At 39.5% G+C, this 27,721-nt stretch overlaps 5 protein-coding genes across 8 annotated transcripts; 2 read left to right on the top strand and 3 right to left on the bottom strand.

Moving 5' to 3' along the window:
* Window positions 1–3,706: 3,706 nt before the first annotated feature.
* Window positions 3,707–7,028, bottom strand: LOC141914026 (thioredoxin-like protein 1). Its single transcript, XM_074805270.1, has 8 exons — window positions 6,860–7,028; window positions 6,566–6,662; window positions 6,305–6,475; window positions 6,002–6,191; window positions 5,470–5,566; window positions 5,257–5,335; window positions 4,826–4,930; window positions 3,707–3,900 (listed from the first exon to the last, which is right to left on the bottom strand). Exons 1-8 carry the CDS (start codon window positions 6,958–6,960, stop codon window positions 3,871–3,873), a joined length of 870 nt encoding a protein of 289 aa, XP_074661371.1. The 5' UTR covers window positions 6,961–7,028; the 3' UTR covers window positions 3,707–3,870.
* A 2,248-nt stretch (window positions 7,029–9,276) lies between these two features.
* Window positions 9,277–10,839, top strand: LOC141914163 (vesicular acetylcholine transporter-like). The gene has a single exon (XM_074805430.1). The coding sequence runs from the start codon at window positions 9,277–9,279 to the stop codon at window positions 10,837–10,839; it is 1,563 nt and encodes a 520-aa protein (XP_074661531.1).
* An 84-nt stretch (window positions 10,840–10,923) lies between these two features.
* LOC141913941 (trypsin-3-like) lies at window positions 10,924–15,213 on the bottom strand. 4 transcript variants are annotated; one of them, XM_074805165.1, is made up of 8 exons: window positions 15,183–15,213; window positions 14,162–14,573; window positions 13,563–13,748; window positions 13,149–13,240; window positions 12,888–12,976; window positions 12,101–12,369; window positions 11,409–11,545; window positions 10,924–11,104 (listed from the first exon to the last, which is right to left on the bottom strand). In XM_074805165.1, exons 2-8 carry the CDS (start codon window positions 14,304–14,306, stop codon window positions 10,943–10,945), a joined length of 1,080 nt encoding a protein of 359 aa, XP_074661266.1. In that variant the 5' UTR covers window positions 14,307–14,573; window positions 15,183–15,213; the 3' UTR covers window positions 10,924–10,942. The 4 variants fall into 4 exon arrangements, with proteins under 4 accessions (XP_074661266.1, XP_074661265.1, XP_074661268.1 ...); XM_074805164.1 differs by lacking the exon at window positions 15,183–15,213 and adding an exon at window positions 14,870–14,942; XM_074805167.1 differs by lacking the exon at window positions 15,183–15,213 and adding an exon at window positions 14,874–14,889.
* A 956-nt stretch (window positions 15,214–16,169) lies between these two features.
* Window positions 16,170–19,226, bottom strand: LOC141913942 (cyclin-H-like). The gene is made up of 8 exons (XM_074805168.1): window positions 19,087–19,226; window positions 18,398–18,508; window positions 17,967–18,040; window positions 17,683–17,884; window positions 16,811–17,051; window positions 16,624–16,735; window positions 16,385–16,460; window positions 16,170–16,292 (listed from the first exon to the last, which is right to left on the bottom strand). The coding sequence occupies exons 1-8, from the start codon at window positions 19,207–19,209 to the stop codon at window positions 16,251–16,253; spliced, it is 981 nt and encodes a 326-aa protein (XP_074661269.1). The 5' UTR covers window positions 19,210–19,226; the 3' UTR covers window positions 16,170–16,250.
* A 1,903-nt stretch (window positions 19,227–21,129) lies between these two features.
* LOC141913943 (uncharacterized) lies at window positions 21,130–26,703 on the top strand. Its single transcript, XM_074805169.1, has 3 exons — window positions 21,130–21,135; window positions 21,616–21,841; window positions 23,959–26,703. Exons 2-3 carry the CDS (start codon window positions 21,634–21,636, stop codon window positions 24,078–24,080), a joined length of 330 nt encoding a protein of 109 aa, XP_074661270.1. The 5' UTR covers window positions 21,130–21,135; window positions 21,616–21,633; the 3' UTR covers window positions 24,081–26,703.
* Window positions 26,704–27,721: the final 1,018 nt, after the last annotated feature.

The following is a 27,721-nucleotide window of genomic DNA, read 5'->3' as shown; positions in this document are numbered from 1 at the left end:
GATTAATCAATGTGATCAGATACACATGTATCAGCTATATTTTAAATGTCCATGGACCTGAATTAAAAACAATTTCACATAACATATTGAATTTACCTTATCGTAGATATCTTATAGTAATACATTAATGAGTTATTCACCTTTGATTCTAATTGTCAGTTAAACAACATCTATTATGCGTAACTTGACACACAGTATGGCTTTTAGATGAATCAGTTAGGTTTAGGTTAATTTTGGCATTATTGAAAAGCATGGCTAGTCATCGTAAGCGCGGCAGTTGGAGATGTTAAAACTGATCAGTCCATGAGACTAATTCAGATGTGCTCATACATATATCAGCTATATTTAAATTTTCAGTTTTACGACATTTATATTATGGACCTGTATTACATACCGTATAAACAGTTTTTGATCTTGGAAATATTGAATTGTGGATCGAAGCCATTGGTTAATGAGCAATTTTTCCTAGCTATATATGATAATTATCAGTTAAACAATAATCATAGCGCAAAACAAGGCACAGAGTATGGCTATTCTAGATATGTCAAAGTGCTGAGACCTAATCACAGTTTCTAAAAGAAGCGCAGTCCATAGCTTTCCCCATATATATTACACCAGATCTCGATAGAGCCCTAGACACTAACATCTTTCCGTGGAGAAATTCATTAATGCAATGGGTAAAGCAGCATATAAAATATACTGTAAAGTGCCTGAATGTTTATAAATGTATCAATATACTATTTGTAAAAAAAACTATTAACTGACGATAAATTTGATTGATATATATCTTTACAAGTAAAGCCAGCCTAAATGTATACGGGGCCCTAAAATATCTATACCAGAAGAGTTTCTCGTCAAACATTATAAGATATTGAATGATTGCTAATATCTAAGCGATTGGTTAATTAGTAAATTGTCCTATCTATATCTTGATTGTCAGTTAAACAATAGTCATATGAGGCCTGAAATATCTACGGTACATTCAGAAAATTTCATAAGATATTGAATTTACCTTAATTGTACATACTTAAAAAATCTTTTAATCAATAACTGACCAATCTACATTTTAATTATCAGACCAAAGAATATTGAAGGGACCTCACTCAATCATTTCGCCTTGTAAATATTCATGCAATTATTGCCCTAGCTATATTTCAATTTACTTTTAACAATATACCGGCCATAGAGCTTCAATAAAGTAGTGCGGAGATGGTGAGCTTGACCAGCGTCTCTCTCCTCACCAGTGCCTATGCATTCTACCCCAGATATGAAAAATGAACTTAGCTTTATGTATGTATGCATTCCTTTTGCCATGCAGGATGAGACTGCCAGGTTCGGTTGCGGCAGGACTTTCGGTGTTTGGTTCATTCAACGTGGAGTCATTTGTGGGCACTTCTGGTGGGCAGATTTTAAATGGGCCTTTCTGGATTAACCTGAAATGAGTAAAAGAACGATATTCTGTAGTTACACAATCCTTTCTGTATCATACATCGTAATTTACATGTGTATCAACTTAACTTTCAATATTGCTGAGTTCAGTGTTCTTTTTTCGCCAGTGTTCTTTTGTAGTCGCCTTCAGCATCTTCTTCTTCATCCTGGGAGTCCTGAAATGAAAAAAAGAGAAGAGCGATGAAAACCTGGTACGGAACAAAACTAATGTTCGAAAGCTTTACAGCTCTCCGTCGCCGGTCACATGCCCAGAACACCAGACAATGAGCCAGCCAGGAATATACTGCCCTCTACACGCCCTCACACAGAACGCGAAAACCAGGATGACGACGCCTCACATTCCCCATCTAACTGCAGGATGTACTGGGCGACGTCAGTAACTGACACACCTGTAAAATTGCACGAAACACAAATAGCGCAGTACAACCAGCTTGACCGGGTTGAGATTCAGGATCTCAACTAGCACCCAAAAGCGTGACAAGAGACTTCATCCACTGACCGAGGTTGTCGCAAGGACACAATGAAACTAGCACTCACAAGCCGACGAGAGACTTCATCCACTGACCGAGGTTATCACAAGGACACAATGAAAACTAGCACTCAAACTAGAAATCAAAGAGCGTGACAGTAGAATCATCCCTCAGCCGACTCAGAATACCAGAAACAAAGAGCGTGACAGTAGAATCATCCCTCATCCGGGTGGTCACAAGGACACAATGAATGCTAGTAGCGTGACAATCCAGTATAACCGCTCCATTTGTATCCCGCGCAATCCCACAGATATGCCCGTCATTGACATCACTCAGCACACTTTGTAGATAGGTGGGGGCAGTGAGGCCTCGTCATCCTTGTTTTCGTGTTCCGTATGAGGGCGTGTAGAGGGCAGCCATTTCCTGACCGACTCTTTGTCTGACATCCTCGACACGTGACCGGCGAAGGAGAGCCGACGCTTTCGGACATTAGTTTTGTTCCAGCAAACATCGAAATTCGACAGAGAAATCGGCCCTGAAAAATAAAACGGATTAGACCCTGAAAAATAGAACGGTTTAATAAACACTGAACAGTACAGGACAGCACAGAGACGAACAGTAACACATAAAACATAAAGACGTCGTTCCTCAGGAAGCAGGAGCAGGAGCGGGAGCGCAGCGAAGATCGCCAGGAGGAGAATCCACGGTAGCATGTTCACAGTGTGAGTGTGCAGAGGTGAATGAGGCCTATGCTTGTGTACACCGTGGTCAGCCGGTGACGTATTCAATAGCGCGTGTCAGAATGATATCAACAACTCTGAAAAACCGCAATTGTGTCTCTATCGTTGAATGGGTTTACATTATGAAAGGTTCCACCGCCGGGTTGAATACACGCCAGTAGTCAGCTGAACAATATAGTGGAGGAACTTTAATAAGGCCATGAAATAAATTACTTGATTCCCAACAGCTACTTCCGAATTTATTAGCCGCCGCCTGTTTTTTCCTTAAATTCTAGAATGATTTATAAATAATACCGACCGATAGCTCTTCAGATAAGGACTCACACCAACACAGGTCTTCATATCATAGAAACCGCGTAAACATTTACTAATGAAATTAGTTTATTAGTCACGGACAGTTCATGCACCCCGAGATAACTTACAGCATGCACGAGGAAAGCGGTCTATTTGAGTCATTGGGGAAAACCCACTAATACGAAGATGTATTCACGATTAATCATCATTCATGCTGTTATCACAGAATCCCGTCAATAGACAGATTTTCATAAAAACTCCTTGATTCAATTGAGGAGAGACAGGCTTTTTTAATTACTTGGAGCACCGATCCTCTGAAATTCTGCCAAAACTTCATGCTAATTACCACTCATAATTTGGAAAAAACGAATTGTTTTCTTTAATTTTGATACTGAATTAAACGGTACATCATCGTGTAAATTTAGGAAAGTCCATATTAGAATTTCGTTTCTTGTTCCAATCTACTCTTATCCCATTTTTGAGTTTGGTCTAAGAGTACGGCGGTATCAAATCATGCGTACAGGGTCATTCTGTCCATGAGGATACTAGTTGTGATAAGTCAGAAAAGTCATGATAAGGCATTGATGCAATTCACTAAGTGAAAAAGTGCCATCTGCCACTTTTTCTGCATTAAGTGTTAAATTTTGCTTAAGCCTACAAAAATCATGTCATCATTGATGCCGGTCCTCTGATAGAAGAAAAATAAACTCAAAAGAAAAACCATTCAGTAAATGATAATAATAATATTGAGTTTATTAATCACAATGCAATAAAAGTGGTAATTTTCGATTCGCCTCGTGCAAATTCATACGCTCGCTGTTGTAATGTGGTCACAATTCTCTGGTGAAATTAATCCCTTAAGTTCCTAATCTTCATTTCTTGGTGAAATAATGTACGTTCGATATTGACCCTCGCCATCAATGACTCTCGCCTTTCTTTCCCGCCACCTGAAATAATAAAAAGAAAGTATTTCTTAGTGGTTAATTATTGATGTCGAAAAGTCTTTAAAACATTCTTTGAATTTAGAAAATTATACAGCGGAACCTCATTGCAACGAACTTCAGGGCACCGGAAAATCTGTTAGTTATAATTCGTTACATCAAGTATGGAAATAATCGATATTGTCTTATCTGGAATGAAATTCTAGTTTTGTAATAACTGATAAATTGTTAAAACGAGGTTCCACTGTAAACAGAGTTCTACAGATGGTGAAAATATCTCAGAATTCATTGTCTCAATTCAGGTTCAAATTCCGATTAAATCCGTGACTAAAATATCTAAATATACGCGAAATAAACAATCACCAAATTTTACAAAACGTAAGTGTCCATTAGAAAAATGTAAATTTCAAAAATATCTAATCTGAATGGAGAAGGAAGGGGGAGCCTAACATCCACCAAATATCCTCAAAAATCACCCTTTCGGAAATTTGTTTATAATTTCTACTAGGGCAGGGAGAAATAATGACCTAAGAAATTCGGTTGTCTAAATTCAATATTAAACCTCATTAAAATCATTTGAAAACGCGTTTAAATAAATTCAGGTTCTTCCTCCTCGGTTAAATAATCATCATCATCATTGTTATCATCATTTGCGTTGCCGCAGCAACCGCATCCACCGTCGGCATCGTCAGCGTCATTTATCTAAATAACGCGAAAATAAAGATCTTCACCAATGAAAATAACATCTGACGAAATCATCTTGAAAATAACATCTTAAAATTGATCTACGCTGGTCGATGAAAATAAAAAATATCATCTTTTGAAATGATCTTGAAAATAACAATCTTAAAGTTGATCAACGCTGGTCGGCGAAAATAACAATCATCATCCGGTAACGAAAATATCATCTTCGTCGATATTTGAAACTTACTCGTTTGAAATCGGACATGTTCGTAGCCATCACAGGTGAACCGATAAATCCTAAATAGTTAATAACGGTCGTCTCTTCACCTCCTTGATTATCATTTACGAATATCTGGAAAATTAACATAATGCGTAATTATTTAAAATCGATGTTTCCAATAATCCCCAAAAATCTTTGAATTAACGACAAGTAGACTGTGCTTTAGGTGAAAAACTAGATCGTAATGAAATCAGCCTTTTCTAGGTAGAGTCAATGTTTAGAGAATCTTAGAGAATCAATCTTTAACTTCCAATAGTCGACTAAATAAGACTTATAGAAATTCATTGAATTTGGCAGTTTCTTTTCAAACTTTTTTGAAACTAGTGTCATTTTTCTGTGTTCGAATTTGAAGCGTAACTGTTTTCACTGTTGAAATATGAAATGATTTTCATTCCTACCGAAACGCTGGAAACATTTTGGAATTTGACGTATCGTAGCGGTATTAAAGTTCCTTCTTTTACATCGTCCGGGGTCAATCTGCGATCAAAAAGAAACAAGATGAAATAGACTCAGGAAGAGAGAGAGATGGGGAGACTCAGGGAGAGAGAGAGAGAGAGATAGGGAGACTCAGGGAGAGAGATTGGGGGAGGGGACAAACGTTTAGAACTTACTGTATTTTCTGAATTGCGTCCATACTCTCTGCCGAGTCGAAGTCTAAAGTTTGCGGTCGATTCGTGAAAAGTTTAATGGTTTTTGGTGCAGTTCCGTCTGAAAAATTCAGCTGAATAATTTGAGTTTGAATGTTAGGAGTTTTAAGGCAGAAACTTTCAAATTGTGAGCAAGTGCCCGCATCACTATCCCAATTACTGTAGACTCCTCATAAATGGGTACTGTTTATTTCAGTAAACCATTAATTCAGTGTTTTGTAAGCAAGTTTTATCCTCAGCACTACCTTAACTTGGCTTCTAATTCAGTATCTGGCCTACCCAGTAATTTGGTATTGAAAAATCCTGGTCCCAACTTTACAGATTTAGGCATGGTTTTAATGTACAACTACACAAATTTCTAAATGCCTAATTCTCAAAGGGGAAGGAGTTTCAAGCAACAGCTTTTTCAGTTTAGGAGGAGTTTTGAAGGAGTCTAGGAGTCATGGGACCCTGTTTAAAGGAATCAAGGAGTCGTAGGGATCCTGTAGTCTCTTACCGTCTGGGGCGTACATCTTTAACGAATGTAGTTTAACAGGTTGTGAGAATTCGAGGGAAATAATCAACTGTTCGTCGCAGTCCGATTGTAAATATCCGCCTTTAGGAGAGAGAGCGTGTTTCAACGTGTGATCGTCCGATTCGTTTAAACATTCCGAACCATTCATCTGTATCATCTTAGATAAATCAATCTGTAAATATTCATGAGGTTCATTTCAATATTTACGAGGTCTGTTTGAATATTCATGAGTTTAATCTTTAATATTCATAATCGACCAGAGTCTATTGTATTTCACAAACTTACATGTCCTTTAACTTCGACTGTTTCATCACTTTCTCCTGGTTCTTGATAATGCTTTTTGATTTTTTCCTCCAGTGCGACGGGGTCCGCGCCTTTTATCTCGTCGACTTTGACCTTGTTTTTAAAGAAGGTGAAGGTCGGCATCGCTGTGATATTGAACCGATTCGTCACCACCTAAAAACCATCGAATAAATCATAATATTAAATTTCGACGGGTTTTTTAGACGCTTAAAGTACGGTCGAACCCGTCTCTCATGGACTTACGGTCAATTTATCGACGTCGACTTTTAGAAAAACGGCATTAGAATATTTGGTGGCATATCCTTCAAAAACGGGCGCGATTTGATGACAAGGGCCGCACCTACAGATAAATCAAATACAAACAGATCCGTTAGTACACAGAGGTTAAGTGATAGGGTTAAGGTTATAGCAAATACGGCATATGTTTTTCTTGACATCTCAATCAATTTGGCTTTATCAACCGATTGACGGAAAAATCGGAATGGATTTTAGTTTGTTTTGGACTTGGTTGGTGGTCAGGTCTGTCGGGCAACTTACCAGGTTGCGAAGAAATCTACGACGACCAGTTTTGAACCAGCGCTGTTCAGTTCAGTCTGAAATTCAGCATCATCGTTTAAAACTTTTAAATTACCAGACATCGCGGCTTCAGATCGATTTACCGATTCGCAATAATGACTATATAAAACCGCAGTTTTCGACCGGTGCACCACCCCGCGGCAGGAAGTAGAATCCACTATTCATCGGGTGGCGGACTATTCGCTACTAAACGGATTTGATCCCGATTTTCTAACAATCATAAAAAAACCAAATCTTTCCGTAATTGGTATTACCCTCGCCAATATCTGAGTTCCTAGAACACATTACTACTCGTGAGCAGTAGTACACAACATCTTGGCGCAGCGGTGCGGAACCTTAGTAGTTTTTGGGAGCGGCCTCTGTGGCCCCGGGCGCACCGACACGACTAGCCCGCCGTCCCCTTATTTCCGATTTTATCCTCTAATTATGACCACATTCATTGTATAATTTTCTTGTACCTTTCTTCTCTGGGGGAACTTTATTGTTTTTTTGGCATGTCGGATATTTACTAATGTGGATTCCAAGCTACGCCTGTTTAGACTGACGCCGGGCCCGCTCACCCATAAATCTTCGTGATACTAATCTAATGGATTGAGGCCACTCCTGATAATGATTGACCAGTTCTCAACAAATCAATACTTCGTCGGTAATCAAACTAAAAGTAGACCGCCGAACTCGAGCGTTGACCGGGGTCAAACATTCCCGCACTCAAAACCTTTCTCACGACAGCAGAACACGGAGATCGCTGTGGATATTTACTGCTTCAATGACTTATGACGTCTATTTCAACTTTCCTTGAGGTCAGTTCTTGTAAATACAGGTTCATATTACATTATACCCTGATGTGGACCCTGGTGGGCAGTTGAACAACAACGTTTTTTTAATCCACACTGTGATATTGAAGAATTGCAAATGGTTAGAAAAAGTGGGTTGCATCAGATGAGACAGTTATCTCGAATCTGTCAACGATTCAATGGTAAAAATTTTCATTCTGTTCGCCGCTTGGTCGATCGTTAGACTAGCTCCAGGCCCTAAGGGTACAGCTAGCAGTTGGCCTTTGGTTCAGTCTGAGAACAGCTTCATGGATGTGAAGCTTGTATCCCATGGACTGCATGGTCATTGGTCTATGTCATGGGTTATTGGCGATTGTGTCGAGAGCAGACTGTATCCGGTGGTCATGGTAAGTAAGTAAAACTTGATAGTATATGGATTAAACATGCACCGATGGCTAAAAAGATACGTTCGTTTCTCAACCCCTCTAATCGTATCTAAGGCAATATCAATCCATACCGACGACGATTTTGTTGATCGAGCTTACATGTTTCGAGCCTTAAGACCTTTTGGTCCTCTAGTTTTCAAACTTGCAGGGATGCCAACTGCTCCGTTTTGCCTTAAAATCTCTGTACAGTCAACCCCGCATAAGTCGTAGTCCTAGGGACCGACGATTTTACTACGACTTACGAGATGTACGAGTAACGTGTAAGTCGTATTTTTACGAGTTATCTATAAGTCGTGGTTTTATACGAATTCCGCGAATAACCCGTGAAAATACGATATACGACGTTCACAGATTCCAGCATGGTTCGTCGTATCATCAGCAGATCATATATCGCTCAATCAATCAATTAAAGCTGCCACGTCCACCACGCAGGGACAACGTCACAAAAAAATTACATTGTAACTGTCTGAACACTTACACCGACAATATTGTAGCGAATTTTTTATCTGCTGCTATACGGCATATCGGGCTACGACTTACGCGATGTATTTTGAATGGAATCAGAAGATTTGGCTTCTAGAATTGACACGACTTACGTGAAAATACGACTTATGGAGTAAATAAGCATAATTTCATGAGGTTTTACGAAGATGAAAATCGTGACAAAATTAATTACACGAGATATGTGATGATACGACTAATTCGATGACGACTTATGCGGTGTTGACTGTAATACCTTAAACTTGCATTGTATGTTGGCTATTATCTCAACTCTTTGTCTAATACAGTGGAGGAACTTCGCTTGGACATGACTTGTAAACGCGTTTGAACAGCGCTACTGTGTGTAAGCCTTATCCGACCAACTCGTCTTCACCCTCGAGTTCGAGGTCTCCGTCGTCGTCGTCCAATTAAAAAGTTTCTTTCTAGTTTTACAATTACACATAACAAAGGTAAGGTTTCTATCATCATTATCATGACCTTTAGCGAGACTCTCAGTCTAATCTTGTGACCCGACATCTCTCGGTATCGTAATTTACTGGCGCAATTCACGGCACATCTACATCGCATTTCATTTCAGACGCCGCTCACGGTAAATAACGGATAAAGTTTTCGTTGCCTCCAGGCCGTCGACGAAGACTGAATTTAACTGACGGACACTATGGCGGAGCCGTCCGCATGCACCATCAACAGCAGCTGCAGCAGCATAAATCATACAGCAGCTGCAGATCGGAGCCGACCCGAATCCGGTAATCAGTACGGAGCCGCTCGCATCAACGACTCCTCGGCAGCCCCCAAACCGAAAAATTCACGCCCTTCAAAAACCACCAATTCGAACCCAGAACATATAAGCCTGATCGCGCTAGGGGGCGCTGATGATGATGATGATGGTAGCTGTTTATTCAGGTGTCGACGCGCACCTGTTTTATCATTGTTAGTCGTTACTATAGCGTTGGTTGTTGACCGGATGTGTTTATCGACGCTGCTCGTTATTTTACCGGAATTCCTACGAACGATGACCAACTCCGCCGTACTATCGCTAGGGGGCGCTGTTAACTGCACCGGCGTCGCCAACTCGACGGAGTGTGCGTCGAACGCGACCAAAGATTACAATTCACGCCAGATCGGCGTCATACTGGCCGTACACGACGGTACCGCTATCGTAGCTCAGTTTTTCGCCGGTGCCCTGGTCCTGAAATGCGGGTTTTCTGGTCCGTTTATTCTAGGTCTGTTTCTAAGCGCCGGTGGTATTGTTATCTACGCCCTGGCTAACGCCTGGTGGATGCTGATTATCGCTAATGTGATTCTGGGCACGGCCACGTCAATCACGACTAACTCCGCCTACACGATGTTAGCTATTGTATTCCAGGACAAGACTAAACGTATTTTCGCCTATGCGGTCGCCTATAATGCTCGACTGATCGGTAACGGAATGGGCTATTCGATAGGGGCTTTCATTTACAACTGGGCGGGTCGACAGGCCCCGTTTTGGACCCTTCTCGGGCTCCTGGCCTTCGATTTTTTGTTGAGACTGTTCGGCGTGGTCGACCATTCCCCCGAAGGGAAAACGAACGAAAACGACACGACAGCCGCGCACGCGGAGAAATCATCGATTCAAAAATTGACAATCGTTATGAAATCGTTAATTTCAAATCCGGCTGTGATTGTTTTGTTATTGCTGGACGGTATCTGGTCCATTTCGAACGCCTCGTTCGTCGCGTGCGCGCCCATATGGGTATTGGGCACGCTGGAAGCCCATCTGTGGCAATTGGGCGTCATAAAAACCGCCTCGCTGGTCACGTGCGCCGTAAGCGCCCTATTAGGCGGTTTGGCTATCGCTAAATCGCGTCGATACCGCTGGATTTACGCGTGGGTCGTGTTGATAGCGCAGGGAGCGGCGTTCGCGGCGTTCCCGTTCTCGGGAGGTGTCTGGCAGTCGCTGGGTCCGGAGCTACTGATGCTGATATCGACAGGGCTGTTCGCTGCGCTGTTCGAGGCCTGGTTAACCGATGTGGCCGATTCGCTATTCGACAGCCGATACGAAACGGTGCTAGCAATCAGCTACGTGATTCATCATTGCGGCCTGATATTCGGCGAATCGATCTCGGCCTCGGTTCTGCTACCCCTTGTCGGGTTCAGATACCTAGCGTTTGGTTTGGCCGGTCTGAACCTGATTCATTCCTTCTCGGCGATCTACCTCAGGAAACTTCCCGACCAAAATTAGAAAACGACGAAGTAAATAAATTAACAATCAAAATGGAAAATGTATAGATAATATATATATATATATATATATATATGTATTCATGTCTATCAAATTATCGAATTTATTGTTTATTATCTTCGATCCACTTGAGATATTCGGTGACTTTCGTATAAACGCCGGGTTTATTGGGTAAAGCGCACCCGTCGCCCCAGGAGACGACACCAGTCAGTTTCCATTGTTTGCTCCCTGGGGAGCGGCACATCAGCGGACCACCGGAATCACCCTGAAAAAATATCAATCACACACAGCATGTAATGAGAATTTCTGATGAATTTGTCAAGAAACTTAGGAACCTTTGAATAACTTGTAAATGTGTATTTTTTTCTTGGGGGATTTTTTAGGAAAGCATCTTTTCTGATCGTGTCACCAGCATATCTATTTGATGATGATGAGGATTTTGGTGGCAGCCATCTTGTCATCGGGATATGGTTAAACATATCTCATCTATAACTGATACGATGTCATGGGGGATCTATGGAGGTTGACATGTTTTGATGAAGGGTTTGTGTAGTTTAAGGAGCACCTACCCCGCAAGCGTCTTGTGTTCCGTAACTGAATCCGGCACACACGTTTGTATCGTAGAACGGATGGACAAGTCTCGTACAGCTCTTGTGGTCTTTCATTGGCACGTTCACTTCTTGTAGAATATCAGGGAATGTAACGACTGAAATTTAGTACATCGGATATTCTGTGACGAAATACAGTAGACTCTGTCTCTTACTGCGGTAAAGTTGAGACCGGTAAAATTCTACCCCGAGTTGGTGTCAAATACTGAGTAAGAGTTTGTGAAATACAGTAGACTCTGTCTCTTACTGCGGTAAAGTTGAGACTGGTAAAATTCCACCCCGAGTTGGTGTCAAATACTGAGTAAGAGTTTGTGAAATACAGTAGACTCTGTCTCTTACTGCGGTAAAGTTGAGACCGGTAAAATTCTACCCCGAGTTGGTGTCAAATACTGAGTAAGAGTTTGTGAAATACAGTAGACTCTGTCTCCTACTGCGGTAAAGTTGAGACCGGTAAAATTCTACCCCGAGTTGGTGTCAAATACTGAGTAAGAGTTTGTGAAATACAGTAGACTCTGTCTCTTACTGCGGTAAAGTTGAGACTGGTAAAATTCCACCCCGAGTTGGTGCCAAATACTGAGTAATAATCAGTAGTTTCGAGTTGTTATTTTGATACTTAGACACTTAGTGAATTAGGATGCTAGGGTTTTACTTACAGTAACCGCTCATGCTGCCCCAGCCGGCCACGGTACAAACAGTTCCAGTAAAATCATCTTTAGCTTCTGGTAAACAGATTTTCTGCACGAAATGGTCGTATTTCACGGGTGTTTTCAGTTTTAACAATGCGATGTCGTTAGACTTCGACGGATTGTTGAACGATTTGTGATCGACGATTTTCTCCAGCGCCAGAACTTGTTCGGTGCCTTCAGGTTTGGAGCGATCGTGTTCGCCTAGAACTATCTCATAGGCGGACGGGTCAGTGGATCTGCAAATAACAGAAACTATATTCTCTATAACTACCCAGCCTCCATGCTCCACAGTCGTGTATTTCCTACTGCGAAGGAGATTGTCTCCCCTAACACGCAGGACATCACTCTCCCAGTCTGGATGGTGTCCCCTTGTAGGAGACCACTCTCCTTGTCTGGACGGTATCTCCTGGTGGATAGGACACCACTCTTCCAGTCTGGACGGTGTCCCCTTGTAGGAGACCACTCTCTTTGTCTGGACAGTATCTCCTGGTGGATAGGACACCACTCTTGCAGTCTGGACGGTGTCCCCTTGTAGGAGACCACTCTCCTTGTCTGGACGGTGTCCCCTGCGAGACCACTTCTTGATGGTGTCTCCTTATAGATAGGACACCACTCTCTCAGTCTGGACAGTGTCTCCTAATGGGTAGGAGACCCCTCTCCCAGTCTGGACGGTGTCTCCTAATGGGTAGGAGACCCCTCTCCCAGTCTGGACAGTGTCTCCTAATGGATAGGAGACCACTCCCCAAAAACTTACGACATGAAACAATGAGCTGCAGTAACGACCCACTGATCGTCAATCAGAGCTCCTCCGCAATGCTGTTCACCCCAGAATTTAATCTGTACCTGAAAATATCAACAAACCAAACATCAGACCGGCAGTTATTATCACTCGGTTGAAAGTAAATCTGTGGAAAGAATCGAAGCTCGTGGAGTCTTTGGTGGAGAAAAGGTTGATATCATAGCAAGTGATATTTTGAATGAAGGAGACCTTGGTATGTGAGGGTTATACGCTTACCATCCACGGCCATTCTCCCTTGACGGCGTTCCAACCACCGACAATTCTATAAGCGCCTTTGCCATCTACATAACTGATTCCACAAGTAGCTCCTATTATATAAACAAAATCGTGAATTAATTATATATCAATCTTATAGAAGATGAAGATCTAATTTTTTAGTCCTAATTTGTATTCCAAATTCAGTCGTACGTCAAATTATCATCTCTATTTTGAGTCGTATTTCAAACTGAATTTACTAAGTATAAGTCATCACTTCGATAAGTCGTCACATTACTGAAGTCATTTACTGTATTTCAAATTCGATTTATAAACTACGTTTATATGCAAGCAATCATTTGGATAAGTCGTCAACACGATCATCATTCAAGATGACTTCAGAGCGAGTTTGGTGGTTTTGATTATTTTACAGACCTGTATTCGAAGGTGGTGGTACAGTGGTTGTGTACAGTTTAGTAGTTGCGGTCTGTTGCGGGTAACAGCAAACACTACCCTTACTGCAACCGACGAATTTAATACCGTTATTTTTAAACGGACACGGGGTTCCACTCAACAACAGCGACATTGGCATGCAAACCCCGCCATCATTTTCAAGACAACCTATAACACGAATGAAGTGTATTTTGAAACATCGTTTACTCGGTTCAAACAAATTGAGCATTTAAAATCCTGACTTGATCCCAAAGCGCCGTTGAAGATAAATTCAATTCTTAGAAAGAACTGCCCTCAAAAACTTTTTGTCAATTTGTTAATGCCAGTTGAGGGTTCCCTTAACTTGTGACAAGCATCCCATTGGAACTGAACCCCAATGTGACCGTCAAAGATGGGCAAGGATTTCACAAAGTAAGGCAGGTTTTGATTGGTCTTTTTTAAAATTCTGAAATTCTAGTTCCCCTTTCATGAAGTTGTTTTGGCTCCCAGTGAATTTGAGCCATTAAGTAGGAAATTTAAATTCAAAAAGTTTAAGACCTAAATCGAAAAATTCGTTAATCGTTTTGTGTGAAAAACTATACCTTGATCGATGCTAGTTGTTGGTGGTGGCGGTCCTTGTCTTTTCGTCTTAACAGTCGCTGCCGATACCGCACCCCCGGTTAGACATACCACACTCCAAACTACCACCGCGTGTACCAATACAATACCAATAGAATAACGTGCCATATTCCGACCGCACGATCGAGTGTCGTCAGTTGAATCGTGTGCGAATCAGTCCGAGTTTAAGTGAGACATCACCAGTAGCGCGAGGGCTGGGAACGGCTTTTTATCAGATAGTAAATCTCTTATCTTAACATAGATACGTGTCCAACCGGTCATATACACCAAACACTACGTTACGATACGTAGAATCATTGAGTTTGAATTGTCGGGTATTTTCGGGACCCAGTTCCACAGTTCACGGTCGTGTTCGAATCGATCAATGGTTTAAACCTAATTATAAAGTTCAGTAATGACTGATAGTCCATTTCTAAATGTTTTCAGAATGTATTACAATTCCCAACCGTGGATCTCTGCCCAGGATTTTGATTTGGTTTATTTACTGTCTAGTGTAAAATATCTGGACTACTTTAATTTCGCTCTTCAAACATAAAATTGCAATTGCAAATTTGAAATCCACGAAGCATTTAAGTCGAAATGTTCCTACCAGTTCTACTAACAATTCTTATGGGCTCAAATGTGTTGCTTTTAGTCCAAAACTTAAAATTTCCATGCAAGATTAGGCCTACCTACGATTTACTGTCATAATAGTCAATGTAAAGAAAACAATGTATGTATCGGTTATTATCAGGTTTTACTGGATATGTCGAATAGTGTACTGAGAGGTAATATATACCGTGTACACAGGACTGATCTCGATAAACGATAAGCCGCACATTTATAGATTTAAAACAAAACACTTCAAAATTTCCCTTGAATTCGACATTTCTAAAGCGATTTAAACTAATGTCTATTTCAACCTGACTTGATAGCATTCCGGGTGGCCTAGCTCGCTCATTTTTTATAGTACATACCTGATAACATACCTGATATAGTACATACCTGATACAGTTCAAATGGATTAAAAATGATGATTTAGGTCGACTGCCTGTCCTTTTTGGTCCTATTAAGACCTTTATCAGGTATGTACTACCAAAATGAGCGAGCTAGGCCACCCGGAATGCTCTCAAGTCAGGTTGAAATAGACATTAGAAAACCTTCATTCAGCCGTCCAGGTATCGCGATTCTTTAGTATAGAATCAGGAGACAATTATTCGGGTTCGATTTTACAACTTTTTGAAATAACTTCAGTGGACATAGCATAGTATAGTAGTATTTATTTACATTTGGAACATCAAGGTCTTTCTGATTACTCAGTGACAGTGACAGTGACAGTGACAGTGACAGTGACCGGATCTGATTTCAGTGGTTCTGTATTTGTAGATTATGTATAGTCCAGTACGGTACTGGGTGGTGCTGTTGGTCAGTCAGTGAGTGTCGTGTGCTGTTGGTCAGTCAGTGAGTGTCGTGTGAATTTAAGCGTCTGTTAAACCTAATGTAATTGTAATCATTTATCTTTGAACACGAACAGGAAACATTGAATTATTATCTCAACTCTTCTCGTGTTCCCTGGTTCTGGTTGTACTTTCTACGCAGGCTTGTAGCGTGTCCTGAAACTGGGAATTTTCACTGCATTCTTCTGGGACAGAATCCTCAATGCATCTGGGATCCTCGATTCGCTATCAAACATCATCTTATTCTTGTCGGTTTCCGAGATGTTTGGGGTATCCGGATTTGGTATTCTGACTTCCATAACCTTTCCAAATCAGGATAATGTTGGGAAGGCTCCCCACACAGCAGGTTAAAGCAACCAGCAATGAGACAATCCACGTCTGTTCCACAGGTGTCCACAATATCCTCACTACGTCAAGGGCGGGTTTTCTGCTGTCTACCATTTAACACCAGTTTAATGATTAAACATTTCCAATCTCCATAAACACATAATTAATCAATCAATATTTATCTATATAAACAATAAATTTATTTCAGTCAAATTATTTTGCTAACAATTTTAAATGCATCCACTTTAGATACGCGGTCAGTCACGTGACCGGTCACGCGTGAGGTGTTTCACGATAAACCCAACACTTCTCTTTCCTTCTCTTTGTCCTGCTGTAAAATCACAAACGAATAACCTATCAAAACAATGGCTGCCCCTGTGAATCCCCCTATGACGTCATCATCGTTCGGTTCGATATATTTACCTCGGCTAATCTCTGTCGTTTTCTCGCTTGTCTTTCTTCACTTTCCTCCAGTTTTTCTTCCATCTTTCGTTTATATCTGAAATTGAAAAGGCAGATCCAGAAAATCCAAGAATATCCCATTCAGAACGTCACAGATCCAAAATAGAGGTCATCTCTGATCATCCCAGATCCCGGAACATCCCAAATCTAGAATCCAGATTGTCTTCAACCCACAACCAATTTGATTAACACAATCTTACACTTCGCTTGACGGATTATTTTCAGCGTTTCGACATTTGTCCAATTTCTGTTCGATTTTACGCACATTCTCTCGATCCAGTGGTTCAATATGGCCGACCATATGGCGTATTTCTAAATGCGAGAAATAGATTATAAACACAAAGCGGAAAATTTCACGATTTCATCGAGAAATATTTTGATAGTTACTTTTAATCTGCTCGATAAGTCGAGGTAGTTTATTTTTGTCGTCGTCGTCGCCGACGAGAATCTTAGTGACGTAAGAATCTAAATTCAAACTGGCTTTTTTAGCGCTGTGTAACAGACCGGCTAGCGCCACCTGGGACGGTGAGAATAGCAGGCAGACGTCGCTGTTCAACGAACGATCGATGAAACTTTCGGCTCCTTTCCGTAACGAGTCCATTTTGTCGGCAAATTCTGGGCAACGCGTCTGAAAAAGGCGAAAGAAATATCATGAATATTCTCAAAATCTACAGTTTATATCTGGATAAGTTGGAATCTGATATTAATAGGCAAAATCCACAGTTGATGATATTTAAGAATTTATTTTCTGACAGTTGACATTTTGACTGAACTCCATCTTCAGAGAAAGGAAAAATGAATACAGGGATTGAAATCAGCCAGTCAACCATCTTGACGTTCAGGGACTGCAGTTTAAGTTACCCGGCGGATAAATAGCATAGTTACAATAAACTTTTAATTGTCACTATGTCAACTATCCGCTGGCTAACTCTACACAACTTTTGAGAAGCCGCAGCCCGTGATTGGTCTTAAACTCCAAAACTGCTAGGTGTAAGCCCCACAGCCTGCTTGGTCTAAAACTCCCAAACTGCAGGGGCTGCAGGTGCTCAACCATTGGTTAAAGATAACGGGTGGATAATTACTATAGTTACAATGTACTTTTAGTTGTCACTCACTATGTCAACTATCCACTGGTTAACTATAACCAAGATTTGAGCAACTGCAGCCCATGGGTCCAAGTCTTATGTTTACCAGATTTCGGATATAAATCAGTGATGAGAACATATCGTTGTGACGAACATGCTGTAACCCGGACATACCTTAGCGTCGATGATAAATCCCTCCAGAGGGCGACTTGGACTGTGTATAGTCAGGTGATAGTGTAACAGCTGCATCAATAGCAACTCGCAACCGAGAATCAGATCGGCGAAACTGTTGCGATCACCTTTCAAATTAGAAACGAATTGCGTGATCGAAACGTTGAACTCCTCTACTTTACACGACAAATAAACACACGCCAACCTAGAAACAGAAAACAGGTGTGTGTGAAATCATAGCTCTCCTCTCCTTCCTCTCCTTCCTCAGAGAATAATCAGTTACTCACATCATCTCTCTCGGATGATAGTCCATTATCGAGTGATGCAGGAAAACACGTTTCATATAAATCATAGCCGTATTCTATCAAACAAAATCAGAAAATAATTAATCCAAATATATAACTGTAATTAGTGAAAATCAATTAATTCAATTCAGTTCTAATTAGATTTCACTGTCTAAAATATAATAATAACAATAAATATTATGATAATTAATCTTAAAAACACTGTCATTTATCGAGATTTATTAAATTAAATTAAATTAAATTAAAATGATCTATCAATTGGCTTCAGTGTTAATTAGATTTCACTTGTCTAAAATATAATAACGATGATTAATATTTTAAACAACACTTAATGTTAATTTATCGAGATTTATTAAACGAACTAGGGCTAATTGATTTTATAATTAGTGGTGGATTAAAAGGATGTCTCTTACGACGACACATCTCGGTACGGGAGGTTGAAACCGCGCGCAGAATTCTTTCAGTATATACTCGTAATGACGCAGTAAAGATCTCTCTTCCGCAACCGTTAAAAATGATTCCTCCTGAAACAGAAACAGTGAAATCAGTTGAACTGCCGCAACACACAGACTGAAGTAGTATACACCACAGAGTCCACCCCCGTCATAGTCAGTAACCCATCTGTGGTTTAGTTTCACGATCGGATATTTTCACAAACCACAAAGTTGGTAAGCCCATCCGATTATAAAAAGCTTACCACCAACGATTAGGTAACTAACTACCCCCGTGACAGACACAGTCACTCATCATCAGAATTAGTTAGTTACCGAATCGTTGGTGGTAAGCTTTTTATAATCGGATTGGCTTATACCAACTTTGTGGTTTGTGAAAATATCCGATCGTAAAACTAAACCACAGGTTACTGGCGGGGGCAGTGGTTATCAGAAACCTTCAATATCATCATCCAGCCTCAATCAACAGGCTGATTATTCTGCTGGTACCTTAACAGGACTTACTAAGTCCAACCTTCTTATCCCATCCCACCAAACTCTGAACTGATACGAGCAAAATTCAAGATTTAAGAAGTTTCATCTCCCGCCCGATCGACCCCTCTCTCTCTCCCTGTTCTCTCACTCTCTCTCTCTCTCTCTTCAGCTCTCACCGGTAAATTCAATTTCTTCGCATTATCAGCGATGAATTTACTATTGGCTTCTTTTCTCAACTGATCCAGTTCATTTTCACACGAGAAAGTCCAGTGTTTACGTTGTGTACTACTCGGGTACATTTTTTATTTTTCGCCTCGCTCGACGACCTTCAAATACGAGTCGACTATAAAATCCGGCATTGGACCCAGTATTCCAAATCCGTACTTTACCTGTAGACAAGTGCTGCCATCTGGAATTTGTCTAAAATCCGGTTTCAGACTACTGAGTCCAGATCCGGGTTTTTACTAAATCGTGCTGCCATCTATTGAGAGAAAAAAACGCGGTTACGAAAATATTTTTCTATACTTTGCGACCGGAACCGGAGACGTGTGGAGTAAATGTACACGGTATTTCCGGTTCCAGTTGTCAAATTTCGGTGGCGTTTTTTCGGCGGATTTTAACGGGTGAAAATGGTTGATTTAACCGACCCTAAAGGCCCAGTTAAAGAGGGCATCGACAACTCTATATTTATCATTCCAGGAATTATCGTGGCGACTTTAGTTGGTGAGTAGAATTACTTAGTAAAAAAAGCCCCCCCCCGGACCGGTCCTTCGGTTTCCCCGCGCCTGTCAGTCACTGTCAGTGTCAGGCTTTCTTTTCGGCTCCTGTCATTTGTAATAGATTCATCAATTTAATAATCATCGCAAGGAGCCATGTGCCCGTGTGGGCAGCGGGTATGGAGTGAGTAGAGTCTGATCGAGTAATGTGCCGCACATTGTGCCCGCGCGCTATGGGCTGAATAACAGCCATGGTGCCAGGCTAGGGCCGTGTTGTGGCAGGGGCAGTCGCGCTGGAAACTGCAGCAATAATCTACTGAATGTGAAGGCAAGGACAAGGTTATACAGAGGCAAGATGTGCTCCAGACACGGGATGCATATTTATGAGGGAAGGTCCTAGATAAGAAATGATATAATGGAGATATTAAGCTTCAGGATACATACTACATATTGTAGGATATTTTTATTCTAGTTTAGTTATAAACAGGGTGGCACTTCTTACCTGGTAAAGAAGCAGAGAAAATTCAGGAAATTTTCTATAGTTTAAAAAGATCAAGGAATTTTGTTAATGAGCTAAAAATTGGGGAAAAGTCAGGGAAAATTTGTTTAGATTTCTAGATTGCGCGTAAAATCAAACAGTTTCTGTCTATGTCTTACGTATTTGACTGTGTTAATTGATTGAATTCTTAGCAGGGACCAGTTCCATAGTCAAGGCTTAGTCCAACTTAGTTCTATAACTAATCTAACAACTTAAGATCAGTCTTTAAGATTTAAGACCACTTTTGGTCTTAAGTCATGACTATGGAACCGGCTCCCTGGTGTATAGATATGAGATAAGACAGTTCTGTGTGTAAAACTAGTAATAGGATTTCAATATAGATTTAATTGTCAATAAAAACAAAACATCCTTTTGAAATTATGTAGAATTTCATATATCAGAAAATTTATCTTAAATTCTTTTTGATTTCAGTGAAGAATAGATTTTAAAGCATTTTAGAATTTAGGAGATTGAACAAATATATTGAACATCTTTAATTTCCAGACTATTTGAGTTCACAACTGTATCCACTATTTTAGTCTCACCGATTAATCATTCATATTTCACTCCCTCGTTCCTCCCCCTCTCCCCCACTCCCCTCCCCCTCCCTATTTCACCTGGCACTCAGGCATAAAAAGCTATTGATTTAGTTTTAATGACTATGAGTAATCTGAAGAGATCTGCAGATATTTCACGTGAACACATTTTATCGAGGCGTCTCGATGTTTAGCGTTTTACGGCTGAAACTGACGTTTTATTAATACAGATGGTTTATTTCCCGGTGACTGTTGAGTGTCACCACGGCGGCAACGTGAAACACCTGTTACTCTCGTGTGGCACCCCCTCATGCGTGTGTGCGTGTGTTTCCTCTGAGAGTGTTCGTAAAACATATTCATAGAATATTATTCTGTTTTAAACCGGATTTATTTGTGATTTAATCGTAAATCAGGTTTGAGAATTGTTTCGATAAGGTAGGCTGTGCAGTTTGAAATATATATCTTCAAACATCTCTATTCATTTGTTCTTCGTTTTTTAAACAGAATTTTCTAATAAATTTCGACGCAAGATTTTGGTCGTAATTCATTGTTCGATATTAGACTTATTTTCTTTAAGACTTTTCGTTACCAAAATATTCGCTTTTCTCTATTTTAAGCGCATGTAATGAAAATCATTCTTTGAAAAAACTAGTGATATAAATTGAATTCAGTTCTAGTAATTCCAAAGCTAAAATAAATGAGAGATTTTAAGAATAAGATGGCGTTCATTTGAAATAATTTTTTCTTTCTGATTTAAATTGTTTTCAAGCTGAAATAGTTAGAGTTTTGATGTATTTTGAGAATAAGATGGCATTCGTCCGAAATATTTTTTTCTTCCTCATTTAAATTGTTTCGAACTGCACAGTCTTAACCTTCTCAGAAATAAATACGATATCATAAAGATTTCTCGTAAAGGTCCTCGCTCGATTTAAAATGGCCGATGTAAAAGTTGAGATGGTAAAACCAGATGGCCCGACCGGCGATGAAGAACAGGATAAAAAAATTGAAGATCTAATCGAGAAATTAAAAGAGAATTTAACGGATTTTAAATCAACGTTGGGAAAAAACCAGGAGGAAGATTTAACTTCGGCTAAACTGTGGTTATTCGTTATCTGTGTATCAATAGCCGCGTTCTTGATAGGTATGTAAAACTGTGATGTCATAGGGGGATTTATTGAGACAGACGTCTTTTCTAGAACTGATCTGTAGTTCGAATCATTGGTAGACAATTCGATGATGTCATAGGGGGATTTATGGAGGCGGACATATTTTCTAGAACTGATCAATAGTTCGAATCATTGGTAGACAATTCGATGATGTCATAGGGGGATTTATGAAGGCGGACATCTTTCTAGAAGGTTTGATTTTATGTTGATTGCAAAATAATTTAATGAATGCAGTATGAGACCTCCGACTAGAATGTGGTGTCATTGGTGGATTTATGGAGAAAGCCATCTTTTAAAAGGGTCTTAATTGCTATATTAAGTTCAATGATGCCATTAGGGGACCGGACTGATGGAGACTAAGAGGCTTATCATTTTAATGGAATATTTGATAGAATAGATTTCGAATATATATTCATAGATATATATATATATATACTGAACCACACGTAGACTAAACCAGGTGTTAGGCTTATCAAACTCACAAATAGAATTAATATGTGTCAATTGTAACACGTGTTTCTACATGTAGCATTTGTAAGTTTAAACAGATGTTTGATATTAAATGATTAAACTATATATATATATGTGATATAATGTGAAACCATGTAATTGAAATAGTGTTAATTCTCTGAAATAATGTTCACTATTGCAGCAGTTGTTCAAAGTGTTCATGTGTTCGAAGTGTTCAATCAATGAATTCACCTATTGTGCTGATAACACTTTGCAGTTCAGCATAAGAGATGTCAGTGGTGAACCCAGTCCTCCCCACACCCCCTCCTCCCCACACCCCCACATCTCGTAGGTCGTCGTCAGATTTTTACGACGACACTTTTTTCCGTAACGATGATGTTCGTAATGCGTTATTGTTGTCGTAGTAACGCATGAACGATTATTGCGAAACATTTGTATTAGTTTCCACGGTGACAGATTCTCGCGCCAGGAGTTCAGGATTCAGGATGCTGGAAAAAAAACAGTAGCTACATTTATCATTAACACATACGGGGAGCGCTCCTTGATGTTATGTAAAAAATTATTAATTTATTTACGCATTGATCTGGTCTTGAAACTATTTATTCATCTGTCAATATTTATACTTTTAGCAGTTGGTTCCGCTGTCAATGGTTGAAACTTGTTCCAATTCAGCGGAAATTATTCATTTAAAAGCTGAATAATTTCACTTGTACAAAGTTAAGCTCTTCATGAACTGAATGAATGTTGAATGGGGCCCTAAATGATCTTTAATAAAAAAATCTGTTGATCTGTTTACAACTGACAGTGTATAGTAGTGTATGACACCTGATCACTACTCACTGAGGTCACATGACCACCACTGACCAATCAGTGACCAGCTACTAGGGTTAGCCAATCACAGTAACCCTAGCAAACCACTCTGGCCAACATAGAGATCTAGGGTTAGGGTTAGCCAATCACAGTAGCCCTAACAAAGCAGTCTGGCTATGTAGATACCTTAGATTAGCCAATCACAGTGACCCTAAGGTTAGCAGACCACTTTTGTAGCTGTTAAACCAGTTCACTAATGACCATTTGCTATAAGGACTTAATTCTAAGGACTCTGGCCATCACAAATAATATCAGAGATTCCATGTCATCCTCCTCCTACAATAAGTTATATCCACAATTTCACCCTGTTTGCTTGATTTTATAGTAACTAAACTTTACCCAAAAACTAACAAAGAAGAGCTCTCTGTATTTTTACCTTTTTTTTTCAAAATTGAATTATGACTGAGTTAAATCAAGAAAAATGAATAAAACAAACTTGTGCTCGAAATGAAGGGAGTGACTGTGTATTTTGTTTCTCTAAATCCTGCTAAATGTATTCCCTAAATTTATAAAAAGACCCAGGTGCCAGTTTTATAGACTGGTATTACCTTTAACCCTGGGGCTAACTCAATTGAAAATGAATCTGGTTAGCCCCCGGGTTATAGGTAGAACCTAGTCTATAAAACCAGGCCCTGCATTAAGTACCACTAGAATCTCTCGCCCTCAAAATTAACAAATAACTCAATGAATAAATCTGAGAAGAAATCCGTTTTATTGATCTGAATTTCGCGTTGTTTGTTTGTTTTTGCAGCGTTTTTCGTGTATAAATTAATCGCCAGTTTACGCGAGAAAGAAAAAGCGAAAGAAGAGAAGAAAAAACTAAAATTACAACGCAAAGAAAAAGAACAGGCGCGAAAACTGAAAAAGAAATGAGATTTCGCGCGGACGGATCTCGGACGACGCCGTTAGGATTTACCGATTTCACGGAACACGGAACTTTTAATTACGAAAAAAAAATGACCCCTAAAACGATGATAATAAATACTTCGTCAAACAAACAAAAAACTTCTGGAAAAACTTCTTTGCGATGGACAGCGTTACCGCGGTGATGGGATTTGTTGATTGTTGCACATCGCTATGACGATGATGGCGGGCGGCGGTCGGTCGTACGGTGGCTTGAAGTGGTGATTCGAGAGAAGGCGCGAATGTTTTGTTTATTTGTTTTGTTGCTGGTTGCGATGACCGGAAACATCAATCAATACGGATTAATCGACGGATTAATTGATTGGATTAAGATGATGATTAAGAGTTAATAGTTAATCCGGTTAATGTTGAGATTAATAGGATTAGATTATGTTATTATTGTTCACTATTTTTTTTTTGTTAATGATGAAAATAACAATCATTTTCAGCGTATTAAATAAAAGCCACAATTATTGAATTTGGTCCTGCAGTCCTCTGATTGGTCCTGCTGTCCACTGATTGGTCCTCCAGTCCTCTGAGTGATTCAGTCCCACGGTTCAGGGTTCAGATTTGACCCATGAAAACTGTTAACTGATTTTAACTTAGACTGTGGAACTGGATCCAAGGAATTTAAATATCTAGATATTTTGATTTTAGTTTGGACTAAAACTGAATGAACAAATGAACATCTATTTGATAATTGTGCGGCTTTTATTTTTATCGTAACTTTACTCACAAGACTCCAATCATTTTCTATGTTTTTAGTTCGTAGAGTAGAGAAAATTTCTTCCAGCTAAGAAAAATAGAAAAAAAAACAACTTTCTTCTTATTAGATGAATAAGTTTGATGTTGAAATAGATCAGCAGGGATGGATCTAGGGTCTGACTCTGGCAAGGGGTGCACCCCCCGAAATATGGCATATCACGTGATTAAAAGTGAGGGCTCCTCGGAAGACAGCTCATCAGAAAACATTAAATCAATTTCAGAAATACAGAGCTTATGAAATTAAATTTGTTTTTCTAGGTATCAGTTTGATAGTTTGCTATGAAATTTCAGGGCAACTCTAGGGATATTTTTAGGGTGGGGGTGCACATGCCCTTTGATCAACCCCTGATCGATTTTCAATTTTATATTTGATAAAACACCAGGCGATAAAGCGTTTTAAAATGAGAAATATCGCGAATTCTAGTAAGTTTTTCGGGTTCATTGTTATTTCTCATTCTCTCATTTGTTCATAGTTTGTAGTTTTAACGGTTTTTTAAAACGATGCATTTAACTAATTTTACCGAGTAATTATTTCACCATTTAGTCACAACCACAATTTTTCCTGTTAAAAGCTCAACAAACGACGACGAACGCGAAGTATTTTAAACTCTGCAGCAAATGTTGTTTTGATTAATTGTTTCCACTCAGATGTTTTAAACTACTTATTTTGCCTGATTGGTTTAGCGTCTTAATGTTTACGTTGATCTGAATAGGGCTACCCCCCTCCCCTCCCCTCCCCTCCCCCACGCTCGCGCTCGCAATATTCTTGAGTCAGTGAAATGCGGAAGATAACATTCCGCGCTGATTCGATCCCAGCTTTTAAATCGTGCAAATATTTCTAAACAAAGAAATGAAAAAAGAAAAAAAAAACAGATGTCAACGTCAGAATTTCGATGTTTGCTTTGAAAAAACATTCGGAGAAATCGATATAGAAATCTAGGAATTGATTATATGTTAGTCGATGCTTTATTTACAGTGTTAACGACTCTGAGCTGCATTTCTATAGTCAACTAAAAGATATCTTAAGCGAAAACGGGGCCCTGGGTTTCATAGACCCCTGTGTATGGGGTGTGCGAATGTAAAAATTAGAAAAAGTCAAAAGTAGTTTTTTTTTGTAAGTCACATACACAGAAGCTAAATAATCGACTGTTGAATCATGTTTGAATTGAGGGCCGTTATTTCGACTCTTTTTCGACTCTATTTCTAATAGTTCTACTCTAGAATTGAACGGTGACTTTGTCTTCCACTGATGTTAGAAATAATCCGATACCTACCCCCTACCTCTAAACGCGAGAGATCCTCGATCGACGTTCCTTCCATTTGTTTAATTTCTTTTATTTTCAAAGACAATCCTTGTCCTTTTCATTTTTCTATCGGATGAAGATTCTGTATTCTGTAGTCGGATGTAACTGAAATAAGAATCCATCCTCAGTTCATAGAAATACACAGCAATCCATTTCTGCAGTTGCAGGTTAAGATTTGAATAAACTAGAGTTAACGCTGAACGCATTACTGTGGAACTAGATCCAGAAATCCAGGATCCAGTTCCACAGTTCTGGGTTAAAACTTAACTCACAGTTGGAAATGAACAGAGTTAACTCACAACTGTGGAACTGGATCCTGAATTCACAGTTATCTCTAACTCACAACTGGGAGTCGGTCCAGAAATCCTGTAGTCGGAATTATCAATTAATAAATCCTTAATTAATTTAAGTTGATTAATTAAGTCGGTGTTAATTAGAGGAATGAATGTATTTTGAAGATGTTGATGACGATGTGTGAAACCTGAATAATCTATTTAACTTAAAATAAATAAATAAATTATAATTTTATCAGATAAAAAAATTGCGACTATATTTTCATTCTAATTTTCGCGTGGCAGAGTTTTGTTTTACTGTCTGAGTTGCGAGGCGGTTATAACCAAAGGAATCATCAATGTCGCATGTCAATTAGTTCTTGAGGAAGGTTTTGTAATGATTTTTAGATAAATTGGTTTGAAAACATGTCGTCTAGGAGATGTGAATATTGACCGGTTAATACTGATATTAATCTCAGTATTTCCGATTCAAACCCACAGTCGGTGATTTAACAATTTATTCCGACAGTTTGGAAGTTTTCACTAAACTTCATCATCACAGAAACAAAAATGAGATTATTTTTCTCGAAGAGATTTTTGTGCTCATCCAGTTTGTTTGTTTGTTGATTATAGACAAAAGTATTTGGCGAATGTTTGAATATGAAGAACAATTAATCGGATTAATTTATTGCTGTGGTTATTGATGACTATGAGTGGTCATCATCTGTATAACCATCGAGTGACAGTTTGTTTGTAGTAGGTCTGTACTCGGCTGTCCAAACACCAGTTATTCAGTACCCAGTTTTTAGGGGCTATAATTAGCCATCGAGCGCAATAAGGGCGCGGAATTTAAAAATGAAGACAGTAGTTTCAGAGTATGACAAACTAAGGGTTTAATTGCGAGAGTTTAGTGATGTCAGGTCTCAGGTGAGTAGTGTGCGGGTGGATTAGGGGTAAGGGGACAAACTAACTGTTTGATTACAGAAGTACTCACCGGGTTAGAGGCGATTTGAATTTTGGCAGCATCAAACAATAGACGGAACGCTCGGTTATAAAACTGACCACCGTCCCGGGTTAGACTTCAGTTAACTCTCCAGATATCAACAAGATAACATCAACAACGGATCTATAAAGACTTTAAACTTCTGGACAACCATCGGAATACTGTGAATTCGACTCAGGGAATCATTTAATGTAAAAAGGATTTTAGTATTTAACTATTCATTTCAAATGTAAGTAGAATTTTTTCTATATTTCAAATTTCGCTTAC

This window comes from Tubulanus polymorphus, chromosome 12 (assembly GCF_964204645.1).
Source record: "Tubulanus polymorphus chromosome 12, tnTubPoly1.2, whole genome shotgun sequence".
Classification (NCBI taxonomy): Eukaryota; Metazoa; Nemertea; class Palaeonemertea; order Tubulaniformes; family Tubulanidae; genus Tubulanus; species Tubulanus polymorphus.
The sequence above is the reverse complement of the archived record's forward strand: the minus strand, read 5'-3'. Positions and strand labels throughout refer to the sequence as shown.

Coding starts and splice junctions, on each gene's coding strand:
- LOC141914026 (XM_074805270.1), bottom strand. CDS start 6,960: ATGTCTGGTAATTTAAAAGTTTTAAACGATGATGCTGAATTTCAGACT. Junction 6,476..6,565: donor TCGACGTCGATAAATTGACC/GTAAGTCCATGA, acceptor GATGGTTTTTAG/GTGGTGACGAATCGGTTCAA. Junction 5,567..6,001: donor AAAGATGTACGCCCCAGACG/GTAAGAGACTAC, acceptor TGAATTTTTCAG/ACGGAACTGCACCAAAAACC.
- LOC141914163 (XM_074805430.1), top strand. CDS start 9,277: ATGGCGGAGCCGTCCGCATGCACCATCAACAGCAGCTGCAGCAGCATA.
- LOC141913943 (XM_074805169.1), top strand. CDS start 21,634: ATGGCCGATGTAAAAGTTGAGATGGTAAAACCAGATGGCCCGACCGGC. Junction 21,842..23,958: donor AATAGCCGCGTTCTTGATAG/GTATGTAAAACT, acceptor TTGTTTTTGCAG/CGTTTTTCGTGTATAAATTA.
- LOC141913941 (XM_074805165.1), bottom strand. CDS start 14,306: ATGGCACGTTATTCTATTGGTATTGTATTGGTACACGCGGTGGTAGTT. Junction 13,749..14,161: donor AACAACTAGCATCGATCAAG/GTATAGTTTTTC, acceptor TTCGTGTTATAG/GTTGTCTTGAAAATGATGGC. Junction 12,370..12,887: donor GCAGCTCATTGTTTCATGTC/GTAAGTTTTTGG, acceptor TGTTATTTGCAG/ATCCACTGACCCGTCCGCCT.
- LOC141913942 (XM_074805168.1), bottom strand. CDS start 19,209: ATGTACCCGAGTAGTACACAACGTAAACACTGGACTTTCTCGTGTGAA. Junction 18,509..19,086: donor CGAAGAAATTGAATTTACCG/GTGAGAGCTGAA, acceptor TTTCTGTTTCAG/GAGGAATCATTTTTAACGGT. Junction 16,461..16,623: donor AATAATCCGTCAAGCGAAGT/GTAAGATTGTGT, acceptor TTTCAATTTCAG/ATATAAACGAAAGATGGAAG.